General features: G+C 42.4%; 1 protein-coding gene across 3 annotated transcripts in view; it reads right to left on the reverse strand.

The window, feature by feature from the left end:
* MFSD4A (major facilitator superfamily domain containing 4A) overlaps nucleotides 1-14,930 on the reverse strand; it is a 55,414-nt gene extending 40,484 nt beyond the window's left edge. The window contains exons 1-2 of one of the 3 annotated variants that reach the window (XM_072137502.1): nucleotides 14,758-14,930; nucleotides 14,245-14,524 (exon numbers count right to left, since the gene is read on the reverse strand). In XM_072137502.1, the coding sequence (XP_071993603.1) occupies nucleotides 14,245-14,474 (230 nt within the window). In that variant the 5' untranslated portion in view covers nucleotides 14,475-14,524; nucleotides 14,758-14,930. Of the gene's footprint in view, nucleotides 1-12,340; nucleotides 12,427-14,244; nucleotides 14,525-14,667 lie in introns of those variants that run through there. The other 2 variants (XM_072137501.1, XM_072137503.1) reach the window with 2 other exon arrangements.
* Between the last annotated feature and the right edge of the window lie 518 nt (nucleotides 14,931-15,448).

A 15,448-nucleotide genomic window follows, 5' to 3' on the forward strand; every position in this document is an offset into this window, starting at 1 on the left:
TATTGCCCCTATTTGAGCCAGCTAACCTCTGGAAAAGTACAATAGATAAATATAGCCCAGTCTACAATTCTTATAATAATTTATTCTAATTTAAATTGTATTCAGAGACATAATAGTAAGGTCTGACTAATTATTGTAGGTTTAATCCCAAGGACTGGCTTAATGCAGCCCCTTCAGCTCATTGCTACATAGATAGGTCTTGGACTGGCACAACAGAAGATACTCTAGTAGGCCCAGTGGCATATCTATAGTGATTGCAGAGCTTAGAGTTCTTTTGATGTCTCACAATTTTAGCATGGTAAATATTACTTTGTGCACTTCTATTTATGACACAAGCTGCCAGTTGTCCCCCACCCGCCTTTCCTTAGTATATTTTTAAGAAATCGCACTACGTCATTATGTAGTATTAAAAAACATCTACCACCAGATTTACGTCACCCGGCTGTCTACAAGTTGTGTGCATGCGCGTTAGCACATTACTTGCGCAGCCGACTGGAGAACAGTGCGACTGAGCAAGGAAGCTCGGGTGAGGGGGCGAGCATAATTTATTAGCGGACGGAGCCAGAAGACGCTCGGCTGACGTATGCCTGAGAACCTCCGTCTCATAACCATATTTTTATAAAATCGTTTTCTTGGACAAACGGACCTCACATAGGAGACGAAAACCGATGCAAAAGGACCCTTAGGTTATGAGCAGTAAATCTGGTGGTAGATGTCCTTTAAGTAACTTCAGTATTCTGTTAACTAAATTCTCACGACATTCAGTTAACGGGGTTTTCCCATGAAAGAAAGTTCTCAAATATTAATCCCCTAGTCATGTTTACATAATACGATCATTTATGACCCCTTACTTTGCATTTTTACTCAGTTTATGTATCTGACCTGTCCAACAACAGCATAACCACAACCAGGCTTGGCACTATCTGTCAGACTAGGTAAGTGGTGGCAAACTCACCCTGTGACGTCCATGCGGGCCCACTATCAGGAACTATCTAACTAATGGTCCCGGAGTAACCCTACAAGGTGACAGGGAGGACTTACTTAGTCTGGCAGCTTCTTGATGGTAACAGGAATTCAGATATACAAAGAAAACCAACACAAATCTAAGAACAGGGAAAACACTGGGAGATACACGACACTGATGGACAATAGAATGGTGGGTAAGCAAAGCAGAGGTCAAATAACACATAGCAGCAAACAAAACAGCACTAGGTAGCAAAGAAGACTGAATACCCAGCAAGGTCTGATGGGAGTAGGAATATAAGGGTAGTTCCTGGACAGGTCCCCATCCTCAGACTGGAGCAGCTGTCCATCAGGCTAGCAACCCTTGCTCGACAGGGCTAAATTACAGAGAGCAAGGTGTGGCTCAATAAATGCAAACACAGGAGAAACCCAAACCACAGTTCACACACAAGAAACAAACATATGAATGGCACCTATTCTGCCAACTGCGGATAGAGGGACGTTGTGGAACGGACATTACAGTGTTATTGCTCTTTAGCTCTTATAGCTCAGTGATGGTCAGTGTAAAATTCCAGAGAGATGAAACACAATAACACACTGAGCTCTGATGCCTCCCCTTATCTAATCTAACCTAATAAAACATAGCCAACACTATGGGGCAGATTTATCAAGCTGTCTGAATAGTCAGAATATTTCTAACCAATCACAGCTCAGCTTTCATTTTACCTGTGCTCATGGATATTTTAAAGGGGAGCTGTGATTGGTTGCCAGGGGCAAACTAGAAATATTCTGACTTTCAGACAGCTTGATAAATCTGCCCCATAATGGCTGACCATAGTCAGAAGATTTATGGTCGGATCCAGGACCCACCAAAATTGTACACACCAGGACTGATAGAGACAGGTTGGAATTGTTTCTTTGATATGCAGATTTTTGCATTAAATTATAGAATGTGTTATTTTGTTATCTTGAGTATATTTAAGAATCTTGTCTTCGTAGAAATACTTCTTTAACCCCTTCACACCGGGACGTACAATGACATCCTGGTGCTACAGGGGATCTATGCAGATAGCTCACGGGCTGTGTATGACACAGTTGACACCCGTCCGTAACTGCCGTGGTCGGTGTTAGCACCAATTGTGGCAGTTAACCTGTTAACTAACAGAGCTACATCAGGGGTCACTGATCGGTTGCCATGGCAGCCTACAGTCTCATAGAGAATCATAGGCCTGCCATGAATAGTGATCTCTATCAGCCTGCTGATGGGAGTCTATTAGAGATCAGCAGTAAAATGACTATATTCTGCAATTCAGTAGTATATTGAATGAGCAATCAGACCCTGTAGCGTAAAAGTACCCTAAAGGGTCAGAAATAATAGTAAAAAGAAAATAAACAGAAAAAGTAAAACATTTAAATCACCCCCCTTCTCTAGAACACACATAAAAATAAATAGTAAAAATCATGTTAGGTTTCTCCATGTCCCAAAATGGCTCAAAATTTTTAAAAGTTTATATCCGGGTGTGAACACCGTAACAGAACATTGTGACCAAATGTCCAAATCCCCACTTTTTGCCATTTTTCCATCTGTGAATATTTGAATAAAAATTATCAAATAGTTATATAGGTCCCAAATTAATATACAACAAAGTGTAAAAAAATTATTGGTCTCAGAATTTCGCAAATTGGCAAATATTTATTTGTACAAAAGATTACAAAACTTTTAAATGAAAAAATAAATGAAAGCCTATTATGCATGCATGGCTTCACAGCTGCACGCTTGCGCAGTCAATTTTTCCAAAGGTTAGCCACACACTGGAGATTATTTGTAAGTGTACTGGCAATGCTTCTCTAAGATCTACCACTCTCTGCAATCTTAGGGTATCTAATTGGGTGCTGATGCCACTAGCACCTAAGCAGGAGCGGCTGTGCCAAATGCACGGCTTTTGTAGATGGGCAGCACGGTGGCTTAGTGGGTAGCACTATAGCCTTGCAGCGCTGGGTTTAAATCTCATTCAGGTTAACATCTGCAAAGAGTTTGTATGTTCTCTCCGTGTTTGCAGGGGTTTCCTCCGGGTCCTCTTGTTTCCTCCCACACTCCAAAACATACTGGTAGGTTGATTAGATTGTGAGTCCCATTGGGGACAGGGACCGATTTGGAAAGCTCTGTACAGCGCTGCGTAATCTGTGTGCGCTATATAAATAAAGAATTATTATTATTTTTAAGAGCCTCTGGTGTATTAATACTGTCAGAAACCAGTCTAGCACAAGTTGCACACACATGCAAGCTGTCTGACTACGCAAGTGCAGGTGAGCTCAACCTGCAAAGTCCCTCAAGACTGGGAACTGGCCTGCAGTGGTTAAACTGCTTCAATAAGGGCAAACCCTCTATTTGGTGCCTGCTTACTGACCCTGAGTGATCCTAAAAGGTGTAGAGGTGAACTCGCTTTTGCATGGCAGCTGCTGCCAGATGAACAGATAATAATAGATTAGTATTGCTATAGGAGGACTGGGTTTTTTCCATCTATTTGGATTTTTACTGCCCTCTCCACTTCTTAAAAAGAGGAATAGCAGAGGCAAGGAATTGGTGAAGCATCTGCTCTCTGCTGGACTTATGATTACAGAAATTTGTTGAGATACATTACTGCACCAAATCAGGGAGTATCAAGACCCCCTTAGAAAATGCTGGTCTTACATAATACATAATCCCACTTTTTTTTTGCATCTTATAGTGTAGTCATGATGGACCACATATGAATATTATTTGTGAGCTCTCCTTAGCTTTTGCCTTTCCATTGTTTTGAATGGTTAAATCTAGGATGTAAAATTAATTAAAGTAAAGGGAAAATAATTACAGCAGTGGTCGTGTGAATCAACCAATTTTCGTTAACAGGTCTGTGTGTGCCGTCCATTGGATACATATTGTGTATTTTTATCTATAGTGATTCTATCTTGCTCACTAAACGTTTCAGTGCTTCTCAGGTAGCAGATCATCTCATGGTATTTCCTGCTTGGCCACCTGTTTATTTGAACAAACAGGTTGATGGCTATTAGCATAGTATCATATTTAGTGCCATCTAATGCTCACTGGTAAAGGTGTTAAAAATAACACAAATACAAAACTGTCTACCAGCATAAGCATGATATCGAGCATCCAACTAATTTTTCTAAAAGGCAAAGCCAAGTGCAGAAACCATGTAAAGTGTCCTCATGAGCAGTAGCAAATTGTTATATGGTGTGAGCAGCCACCTGAGGCCAGAGGCTCCTGTAGGGGCTCATGGGCAACCAAACCACCCCTAAATATCGCTGTACCTTAGAGAAACAAAAGAAAAAAGTTACACCTACAGTCCTCATACATATGTGAGAACCCCAACAAATATGTATAAAACAGCACTTTAAGGAAATTTAAAAGGCCCTTAAAGAGGTTTTCCATGAATATGGAAAAACCCCAGGAACCAAGACCATGGTAAGAAAATCCCCATGATAGGAAACAAAAGAACACATGCAGTCAGGGGCTCCATCATGAGGGGTCTAGTGGGACTGTGTTCAAGGATCCACCAGTTTTCCTATAAAGAGGGGGGCCTGAGGGGCTCACAGTACCTACTAAATCCCCCATGCCCAGGCCCTATATCAGGAAAAATCTGTACTCATCTCACCTTCCGGCTTCTTCTTCCCAGCCCTGTGGCTCCATCTTTGGCTCTTTTGACCAGGATGCATGAGTATGACGCATGGCGTCAAATTGTATGCACTGTGCGGTCCCTTACATTATGTAGTCCCGTAGCCACGACACAGCCATGTCTTAGTGATGCGCCTGAGCTGTAAATGCAGAAGATGGAGCCGCGGGGAGAAGATGAAGCTGCGAGGAGAAGACGAATCCAAGGGGCCGGGAAGCTGAAAGGTCAGTATAAAGGGGGGACTGGCAGGACATTTAATTAAAAAGGGGCATCTGGGGTGGACATTTTATTAAAGGAGGCGTCTGGCAGGACATTTCATTAAAGGGGGCATCTGGCAAGAAATCGCAAGTTAATAGCAGCTCAGATTAGAGATCAGATCAATGCCACACCGTAGTTCTGGCAGCAGACACATCTCTACAACAACCTGGGCAGCAGCCTTCATGGTAAAATAGCTGTTAGGAAACCATTGCTAAGGACAGACAACAAGCAGAAGAGACTTCTGTGGGATAGAGAACACAAGGAACAGACATTAGACCAGTAGAAATCTGTTTTTTAGTCTGAGGAGTCCACTGTGAAGCATGGAGGAGGTGTGATGGTGTGGGGGTGCTCTGCTGGTGACACTGTTGGGGATTTATTCAAAATTGAAGGTATACTGAACCAGCATGGTTACCACAGCATCTTGCAGCGGCATGCTATTCCATTCCATTTGCGTTTAATTGGACCATAATTTATTTTTCAACAGGACAATGACCCCAAACATACCTCCAGGTTGTGTAAGGGCCATTTGACCAAGAAGGAGAGTGATGGGGTGCTACGCCAGATGACCTGGCCTCCACAGTCACCATACCTGAACCTATTTGAGATTGTTTGGGGAGAGGTGGACAAGTCCTATGCATCTCTGGGAACTCCTTCAAGACTATTGGATGACCATTTCTGGTGACTACCTCTTGAAGCTCATCAAGATAATGCCAAGAGTTTGCAAAGCAGTAAACAAAGCAAAAGGTGGCTACTTTGAAGAAACTAGAATATAAGACATATTTCAGTAGTTTCACACTTTTTTTGTTAAGTACAGGCAGTCCCTGGGTTACATACAAGATAGGGTCTGTAGGTTTGTTCTTAAGTTGAATTTGTATGTAAGTCGGAACTGTATATTTTATCATTGTAATCCCATACAGAACTTTTTTGGTCTCTGTGACAATTGGATTTTAAAAATGTTGGGTTGTCATAAGAACCAGGATTAACAATAAATCTTCATTACAGACACATTTGATAACTGTTTTATCTGTTTATTTTAGCCTAGAACTAAAGTACAATAAATTACCAATATCCAGTGGTCCGTTTGTAACTAGGGGTTGTATGTAAGTCGAGTGTTTTTAAGCAGGGGACCGCCTGTATATAATTTCACATGTGTTAATTCATAGCTTTGATGCTTCAGTGTGAATCTACAATTTTTATAGTCAGGAAAATACAGAAAACTCTTTGAATGAAGGTGTGTCCAAACCTTTGGTCTGTACTGTATACTACATGGGGCTGGCTATATACTACAGGGGCTAGCTTCATACTTAAGGGGCTACATATATACTACTGGGGGCTGGCAGGCTATATACTACTGGGGGCTGGCTGGCTATATACTACTGGGTTCTGGCTGGCTATACACTACTGAGGGCTTGCTGGCTATATACCACTAGGGGGCTTGCTGGCTATATACTGGGGAGGCTGTGACCAATGCATTTCCCATGCTAGGCTTATACCCGGGTCAATAGGTTCTCAGTTTTTGGTTGTTAAATTAGGTGCCTTAACTTATAGTCAGGTTGGTCTATATAATCGAGTATATATGGTACTTAAAATAATAACACAACATAAATGAATTAAAAGAAATTCTGTTAATGTCAGTACACTAGATGGATAGTGATCAGTGGACCCGACCAGCACTGGTCGTGGGAGACACAGCTAAAATGACTGTGAGGAGCAGCTAGAAATTTTAAATAAATTGACTTTTTCAAGGCAGTGTAAAGTACTGCATGTGTATTACCAGAATGGAGGTCAGATGAAGTTAAGGCATTGATCAATTGCATTGCAGAGTGCTTCAAGCTTGATCGGATTGTCTTCAACCCGCTCCACCTCTTTTGTGCACAGCCCTTCACTTCACCTTCATTCATACAGCAAGACATCTGATAAGCATGAAGCATGCTCTATATAACTCTCCTAGTTTCTAGATTCCACAGACCATCTACTTGCCCCTGTCCCAGTTGCAGACATACACTCTACCCAAATGCCCAACAACTTGTAATGGAGGATGAAGATGTGGACCATCAAGAAGACCAGAGGGTTGATGAAGATGTCCTAGACTCTACATGGATCAGAGGCTATGATAGCTTGGAGGAATAGATGGTGGTCACCAAGCTTTAAGTAGCTAGCATACAGCCCACCCTGCCCGTTGCGGAACAGACAAAGGCTGGCCCAGAGGATCTCTGTTGTTTGACATTATTTAAAGCAATTTTTGAGAACACAAAACACATGCCACCAGTCTCTGTGGATGACGCAACAGACCTGGCTGACCTGCTTTACACAGTTTGTGGCATTCACACCCTTTGGGCTCATCACCCACTTCCTCATGTGTGAATTACCGACTCTGTGAAATCAGTCTGCTCCAGAAAACTCATCAGGCCTTAACAAAGGATATAATGGTGGCATGGAAGAAAGAATATGTGTCAGGCCCGTCCACACATGGCCAGACACATATTCGGGACGAGGTGGAGAGAGAGAGGGTGGAAGTAGAGGAGAGGGTGGGCGTGGGCAGGCCGCATATGAGGTGGGCGTGCCTGGCCGGGCTTGTCAGCTGTAGTCAGAAGAGGTAGTGGACGGACAGCCGGAATATAATTTGATAATGATGTGCCCCCGGGCCCATCCTACTACCTCTCTTGACTGCAGATAACAAGTCACCAGCCCCATCTGGCCCACTGACCTCATATGCAACCTGCAGTAAGGAGAGATAGTGGGACAGGTCCCGGGGGTACATCCTTATCAAATTATAATTTGAATGCCTGTGGTGAAGGGGAGAGGGCACTGGGCAGCATAAAAATAATAAACTGGACTTCCTTCTACTCTTTGTCGGCAGTGGGAGGGGGCAGATGCACTGCCAGACTTGCTATTCACTGGGCAAGGGAGGGACAGATTAAGGGATGTACCTGGACTTCTCTCCACCATCTCATGTCATGAAACTGTGCCGCAGTGCACCATAAATAATGAGTCTCCCGTGTGGGCCCCGTAGCAGCCACTACGGCTGCTACAGCTGTAGTTACGCCACAACAGGTTGCATTTTCTTGCAAAACTTTTACTGCTTTTACTGCCATCATTTGGACATTTTCCATTAAATTACACAACTAAAGTTATAAAAGACAACTCTGAGACAAATCCCAATTAAACACTTCAAAATTATATTCAGAGTAAAACTGATACTTTACAAAACATATGAACCTGAACTTGCAAGTACAAAGGGGCCGGTCTATCAAGCGCTGGTATGTGTACCAGCAATTGATTTTGCCCCTCAGCCCATGCCATATATATCTAGAAAATTTGGCTTTTTTACACCAGATCTTGAAGAAACTTGGCTATAGCCAATGGGGCACATTTACGTACCAGTTCATGCACGTTTCCCGAGGTGCGTTCCCAGACGAGAATGCACACCTGCTGCGATTCACTGAGATTGTGCGCCCGATTTCCTGCATGTGTCACTTCCCCGCTCAGGTCTGCCGGAGTTCACCATCTTCTTCCCGATGCATGCAAGTGCTATGTTTGGTACACAATTTTGAAGTTAAATCTTGCGGTTTGTCCGAATTTGTCCGTCGCCCCCCCCCCCCGATTTGTGTCACATGAAAGCCAGCGCGATTGTGCCAAAATCCAGTCGCGTGCAACAAAATCCCCTTCTAAATCCATGTCCCGGCTGTGCAATCCCTGAAAAGTCAGAAAAAATGGCGGAAATGCGGCCGCAGAGCCCTTAGTAAATAAGCCCCAACGTGTCCCGGTCCTGCGCCGCCCACTCCACGGCCCGCACCACCCCCTCCCTGGCCAAGTTGCACAAAGGGGGAATTAGTCCTAATTTCCACTCTGCGTCAGGAAATTGTCATTGTTCACTGTCGCTATTCAGGCGTACAAGCCGCAATCGGTCCCGCCAAAAGTAAAATTAAAAGTGGAAAAGGAAGGTGAAGAGAGGCTCAGGCTTGGTAATCAAAGAAGCAAAACTACTTTGTTACTCATATACAGCTTTAGCTCAAATTGGTGCAGGGTACAGCCACATGGTGTGGAGACATGGTGGACCTTTATAATTAGGGGGCCATTAGGGGAAAATCAGTTTCTCCTGCACTCTTTACTGCTGTTATTTGTTGAAATATCCTACTTTGCTACAACTGGAAGACATTCTAGAATGCAAGGCTTGGTAAACCTCTTTATTAGATTTGCAGGACAGGCTTTTTTAGTCTGTGTTTAGGAAAAAAAAAACAACACATTGTTGAATGAGACTTCTCCAGAGCCTTTCCAGGTCAGTTGTGGCTTGAATTGCAGTTATGATTAAGCAAAAATAATCAGTACTCAGCCATCAGACACACAGTCACGAACTGAAAGCGCAATTACTTCATTATTGATTTGAAAACTGCAGTTGGCTCTTCAACCAACTGGATGCTTTCACACGATGCCTTTGTGATACCGTTTGACAAAGGACCATGCCCTTGTCACTTTAGCGTTCATATGTTTGCCTCCTGCATTCCACAGTCCATTGCTTTATTTTTTCAATTAATGAGCTATTTCAGGGCCTGTCAACTGTGGGACAATTATTACTTCTTATTGACGCTATATTCTGCATAATTAATATTCTGCACTAGGGCTGTGGAGTCTGAGTTGCAGATACCGGGAAACATTTACTAAGAACCTTGCACTAGTTTTTTGTTGAACTTTGCACAGTCTTTTTTGTGCAAACTGCTTGCACAGGTATTTAAAGGGCACCTACCATCACGATTCCACCTATAAAGGTAGATCGGGTGGTAGGTGGGTGTAAGGGACGTGAGGAGAGCTCTTTTTAGAGCTAATCCTCACGTCCCCGCTAACTTTTAATAAACTTTATTCCCCTAATATGTAAATTTACTTATGCGGCTACTGGGGCGTGGAGTAGCCGGGCACGAGGCTACACAGCGCGGCTACTCCACGCCCCAGTAGCCACGTTACTCCTCCTACCCTGTGTGTTCGCATGCGCAGAACTCCGGCTTGTTGGATGCTGCGCGCCGCACACACAGGGTAGGAAGTGTAATGTGGCTACTGGGGCGTGGAGTAGCTGTGCTGTGTAGCCTCGTGCCCGGCTACTCCACGCCCCAGTAGCCGCATAAGTAAATTTACATATTAGGGGAATAAAGTTTATTAAAAGTTAAGGGGGCCGTGAGGATTAGCTCTAAAAAGAGCTGTCCTCACGTCCCTTACACCCACCTACCACCCGATCTACCTTTATAGGTAGAATCGTGGTGGTAGGTTCCCTTTAAGCAATATCAGCGCCACTTATGTGTCACCAACACACAGTACAGAACAAAATGCCACCACAGAAATGATAAATGCCATAGTGCAGCAATAAATACCACCCCAGAAATCAAATACTACATTTATAGCAGACAATAATAATGAAGACCACAGAGTAGACAAGAATAATATCCCCTGGCTCCTCTTCTGCTCCCTGCACCACTCTGCAGCTTCTTCTCTTCTATATATATGCCACTCAGCTCTGGGTCTCCCACTGGCTGTATGCACCAGAGGAACAGTACAGTAAAGCTGACACTATGCAAATACTTAATTACTCCTAGGTCCTTTCCAGCGCTCATTGGACTCTGACTGCCAGCAGGGTGCAGAACACTACTGGAGGCTTATCAGACCACATGTGGCCCATTGGCCTCAGGCTGTGCACCTCTGCTCCAGGCTTTTAGTTGAAATGAATGTGTGCTCCACTTTATGTACAAACTTCCAAACAAGTAGAGAAGCTCCTCTGCTACATATCAGAGGGAAGGGATGCCACCACTGACTCATGTTAGAACTGTTAGAGTGAACTGGAAAACATGGCTGCAGAGTCAGAGACCATTTTGGTGAAGTTGTAGTCAGGTCAAGTCAGAAGTTTTTGGCATAGAAATAGACATGAACAGGGTGCTGGTGCGGGTTTGGGTGCGTCCCGTGTGACCAGGAAATACTGGCGATATTGGCATGCAGCCAATTGATGCCCCTACCTGCTAGCCATAGCTTTGATTGGCCACAGGGGGTACACCTGAACCACAGACCCCCAACTTAAAAAGGGATCCCGCTCATCTCTACTTACCATACTTACTAAAGAAGCTTTTCTTGAACTTAGCTGAAACTAACTACCAGGGGGAACTAAGGCTAACTTTTATCGTGATGGCACTATTTCTATCAATGGGGGCCTATTATGCGGTAATTAGTGGTAACAACCATAAGAGACACAACCCTCAAGCTTCTCCAAGTGGACAAATGGGGTCTTTAACATGTTCTGAGCTATCAATTACATGACCATTTGGTTCACCAAACATTTACAGAAAAATAAAACTCATTAGGAATAAGGAACAATATCATCTGCCTAGGTGCCTCTGCAAATACAGTCTTTTTACTGAAAAAAGACCCAAATGTGGAATGTTCAAAAAGTATATATATTTGTATCTTCCTAAGATACAATAGTTTGAGTTATTTTCAAAAGCAAATATTGTGTAGTATACTTATCTTTTCGGTTATGCACATGACTGTTCCTCTATCTGTATAAAATGCTCTAACCAGATAGAAGACAAGATTACAAACATTGATCTGTGTTTCTATTCAGAAACAACTCCACTCGTGACCATGGACTGTGTCTGATATTGCATCTTAGTCTTTTACACTTTAATTATGTTTTATTCACAGAGCGGAATTATGGATGTAAGTTCTAGGCAACACAGTTTTCATAGAGATTTTTAGACCCATATTAACCTTTCGTCTGGTAAACAGAAATATACTGTTTGATAGTATGGTTTTTACATAACTATTCAGCCCTACTGCCAATGCAATATACAAGACATATGTACATTGTATAGAATAACCATATGGCTGCACATCTCATGATGGCTCTCTCCATTCACTTCTAAGGGGAGGTTTCAGAAATAGCAGACAGGATTGCTCAGCGGATGCACAGGCACGACTTTACTCATAGCATCCATGAGATGGAGTTAAGGATTTCCTCAGTCTTGAGATGATCTCTTTAACAGTCTATACTTTTCTATTTGGTAGTATCAGACACCTAATATCAAAATTCTATTTCTCAGTGAAAAATATCTAAATAGCCCCCCTCCCACTATAAAGTTTATCTTCTCATACAGAAAATGAGCCTTTATGCAACCTAAAATGACTGCTACCCCTGCACCTCTTCAACTGGGTCTCTCCATTAGACAGTGAATAAGTAAAATATTTAGACCCCTTTAAATTTTTCACTCTTTGTTTCATTGCAGCCTATTGGTAAGATCAAAAAAGTTATTTTTTTGCTCATTATTGAATATTCTGCACCCATTCTTGGGAGGAAAAAGACAGAAATGTACTGTAGATAGTTTTGCTACTTTATTAAACAAAAAAAAAACCCTGAAATGTCACATTGTCATAAGTATTCAGACCCTTTGCTGTGACACTCATTTTTAACTCACATGCTGTCCATTTTCTTCTGATCCACCTGGAGATGGTTCAACTCCTTCATTGGAGTACAGCTGTAGTTAATTAAACTGACTGGACCTAATTAGGAGAGGCATACAACTGTTTATGTATGACATCACAGCTAACAGTGCATGTCAGAGCCCATGAGAATCATGAGGTCTAAGGAACTGCAGAAGGAGCTCAGAGACTAAATTGTGGCAAAGCACAGATCTGGCCAAGGTTACAAAAGAATTTCTGCAGCAAATAAGGTTCCTAAGGTTCCCAAGGTTCCAGTGTCTTCCATAATCCTTAAATGGAAAAAGTTTGGTAAGACCACAACTCTTCCTCGACTTGGCTGTCCAGTCAAAATGAGCAATCTGGGGGGAAAGCCTTGGCGAGAAAGGTAAATAAGAATCCCAAGATCACTTTGACTGAGCTCCAGAGATGCAGTAGGGAGATGGGAGAAAGTTCCACTAAGTTAACTATCACTGCAGGCCTCCACCTGTCAGGGCTTTATGGCATTTTGCAGAAGCCTCTCCTCAGTGTAAGACATATTAAAACCTGCATATAGTTTGTAAAAAAACACATGAAGGACTCCCAGACTATGAGAAATAAGATTCTTTGGTCTGATGAGACAAAGAAGTTTTGGTATGTGTGGAGAAAAACAGGCACTTGTGAAGTGTGGGGCCCATTTAGCATGAATTTGGCCCTCTCTGCACTGCTCCTACAGAGTGCACCAACTTTTTTTGGTGCACCTTTAACATGGGCTGTGCAACACATGTCTGTCGGACTTTGCATGTTAAATTTGGCGCAAGGTCCGACTGTGCACCAAAATGCCCATTTCAATGATGAAATTTGTGTTGCATGATGAATTGTGCAGCCATGCCACAAAAGGGTCGCATGTGACACATATGTGGCACAAGCACTTCTTAAATGCATATGCAAGCAGTTTGCACAAGAACATGCAAAGTCCGCCAGAAAACTGGTGCAAGAACTTTGGTAAATGTGCCTGTAAAACAAAGCAGTGGCTTCAAAACAACTCACAACCTAAACCCAATCGAGTATCTCTGGAGGGACTGGAGAATGGCTTCCACCAATGTTCACCATCCAATCTGAGGGAACTGGAGATGATCTGCAAGGAAGAATGGCAGAGGATTCCCAAATCCAGGTGTGAAAAACATGTTGCATCATTCCCAAGAAGACTCATGGCTGTACTAGCTCAAAAGCTGATTCTATTCAATACTGAGCAAAGGAGCTGACCATGAGATATTTCAGTTTTTCTTGTTTCATAAATTACCAAAAATATCTACATTTCTATTTTTTTCTGTGAAGATGGGATGCAGTGTGTTCATTAATGAGGAAAAAACATAACTTTTTTGATATTACCAATTGGCTGCAATGAAACAAAAAGTGAAAAATCTAAAGGTTACTTTTCGTAACCACTGTACAATACCATATGTGTGACACTACACTGTATCACAGATATAAGTTTAAGACTATTGTTGAATACTTCACACTCAACTCAGGCCAATAATAAGTTTGTTATACAGTAAAAGATATTTAAATTACTCATTTAAATTATTAGATGACTACCAGTATCTTACTAGGGGCAAGTCTTTTGCCCTGTATTCGTGAAGGGTGTGCTACCTTCATCACTCTCTGCGTCACCAGATGCTGATGGTTGCCCCATGAACATGATACATGATGGTTGAATTAATTCAATCACTGCTTGAGGACAAGTAAACTAAAGCTCCACTCACTCATATGTCGGAATATATACAAAGTGCAATACTATATTCTTATATAATTCTACATTTTTACGTTTAATAGGTACATAGATATAAAGTGTTAAAAGCTCATAACTAGAAGAAAATATGTGGCAGTCAGGTAAGACTAGTCATACTTATGGGGTACTCACGACTTCTTGAAGGTGCCTCCTACACTACTTCCAACAAGGAGGCAAAACTGCTGAGCGAAGAAGACCCATGTAATGTCCTGCAGGCTGCTGTGTGTCTGGCACCTTAGATCCAATAGTGTGGGTCCCAAAAAGGCAATGCATAGTCCAAAGCTGAAGAACACACTCCAATAAGTGATGGTGGGCTGCAAGTTCTTCCTAAAGAGGGCAAGAAGGTTCTCATCCCACCACATCCTTTACTATCCCTAACCAGGGTAGGGGAGCTGGTCCAGGGTCTCAGAACCTGAATGAGAAGGCAAAGCTGTAAATAGTTATCAGTAGTAATATGCTGGCTACTAGTATCTTGGAGAAGTAGGAGGGTAGGCAGATTGTTTGGAGGAGCCTCACCTTTCCTTCTCTCCCACTAAGTAAACTTCTGTCACTTACCTTTCAGTCACCTCTGTGTTGTTTGAACTTTCTTTGTTCTTTCTCTGCAGACTTTACACACTTTATTATCGATCCTACTTACATTCTTACCTCTGCTACACTGAATGTGTCTTGTTCCTTCTCTTCACCCGTTATTTGCTCCAGGGTTAACTTCTCTTCTTCTTGGTCTAGGTGTAACTACTTGTGTGAGGTGTGAGAAAGGAAAAGGAGCCGCCCAGAGCCAGCAATGGGAGGGGGCACAGGATGTCTATAACAAAACTTTCAAGTTATCCTCCAGTATCTTTACATCTCGAGCTCTTCCTTTTAGAAACATTTGTTGTTCTACTTTTGTCTTCCATAAATTATGGTGATAGGTCACATGGAGAATGAATGCTTTTCCACAACTTGTTACATTGTTCCTTCTCACAGCAGCAGTTTGATTTTATCTGGAGTTTTCAGTGTGACACTGCTTGTTGTTATATGCATTGTGAATTCTTCATTTTGAGACTGTGAATGACCTCCAGTTTTATATGGTGAAGGTCCTCACTCACTTTTAAGCACTTTATAAAGTTGGACTTTAGGTTCTGTACAGATATGATGTTGTGAAACAAGTCCCCATGAAATTACAATGTTTTCTGCAGAAAATAAGTGGAGCATGAGATGATGAGAAAAAGCAACTGTAATAGAAGTCCAGAATATATTCAATGTAAGTCTTACAGTAATTATGCAGATTATCCTATGAGCAATCAGACCTCCTAGGGTCCAAACATCACAAGGGAGATTACAGGGACACATCAGACTT

The sequence above is a fragment of the Engystomops pustulosus genome, chromosome 2, assembly GCF_040894005.1.
Source record: "Engystomops pustulosus chromosome 2, aEngPut4.maternal, whole genome shotgun sequence".
NCBI classification, from domain to species: domain Eukaryota; kingdom Metazoa; phylum Chordata; class Amphibia; order Anura; family Leptodactylidae; genus Engystomops; species Engystomops pustulosus.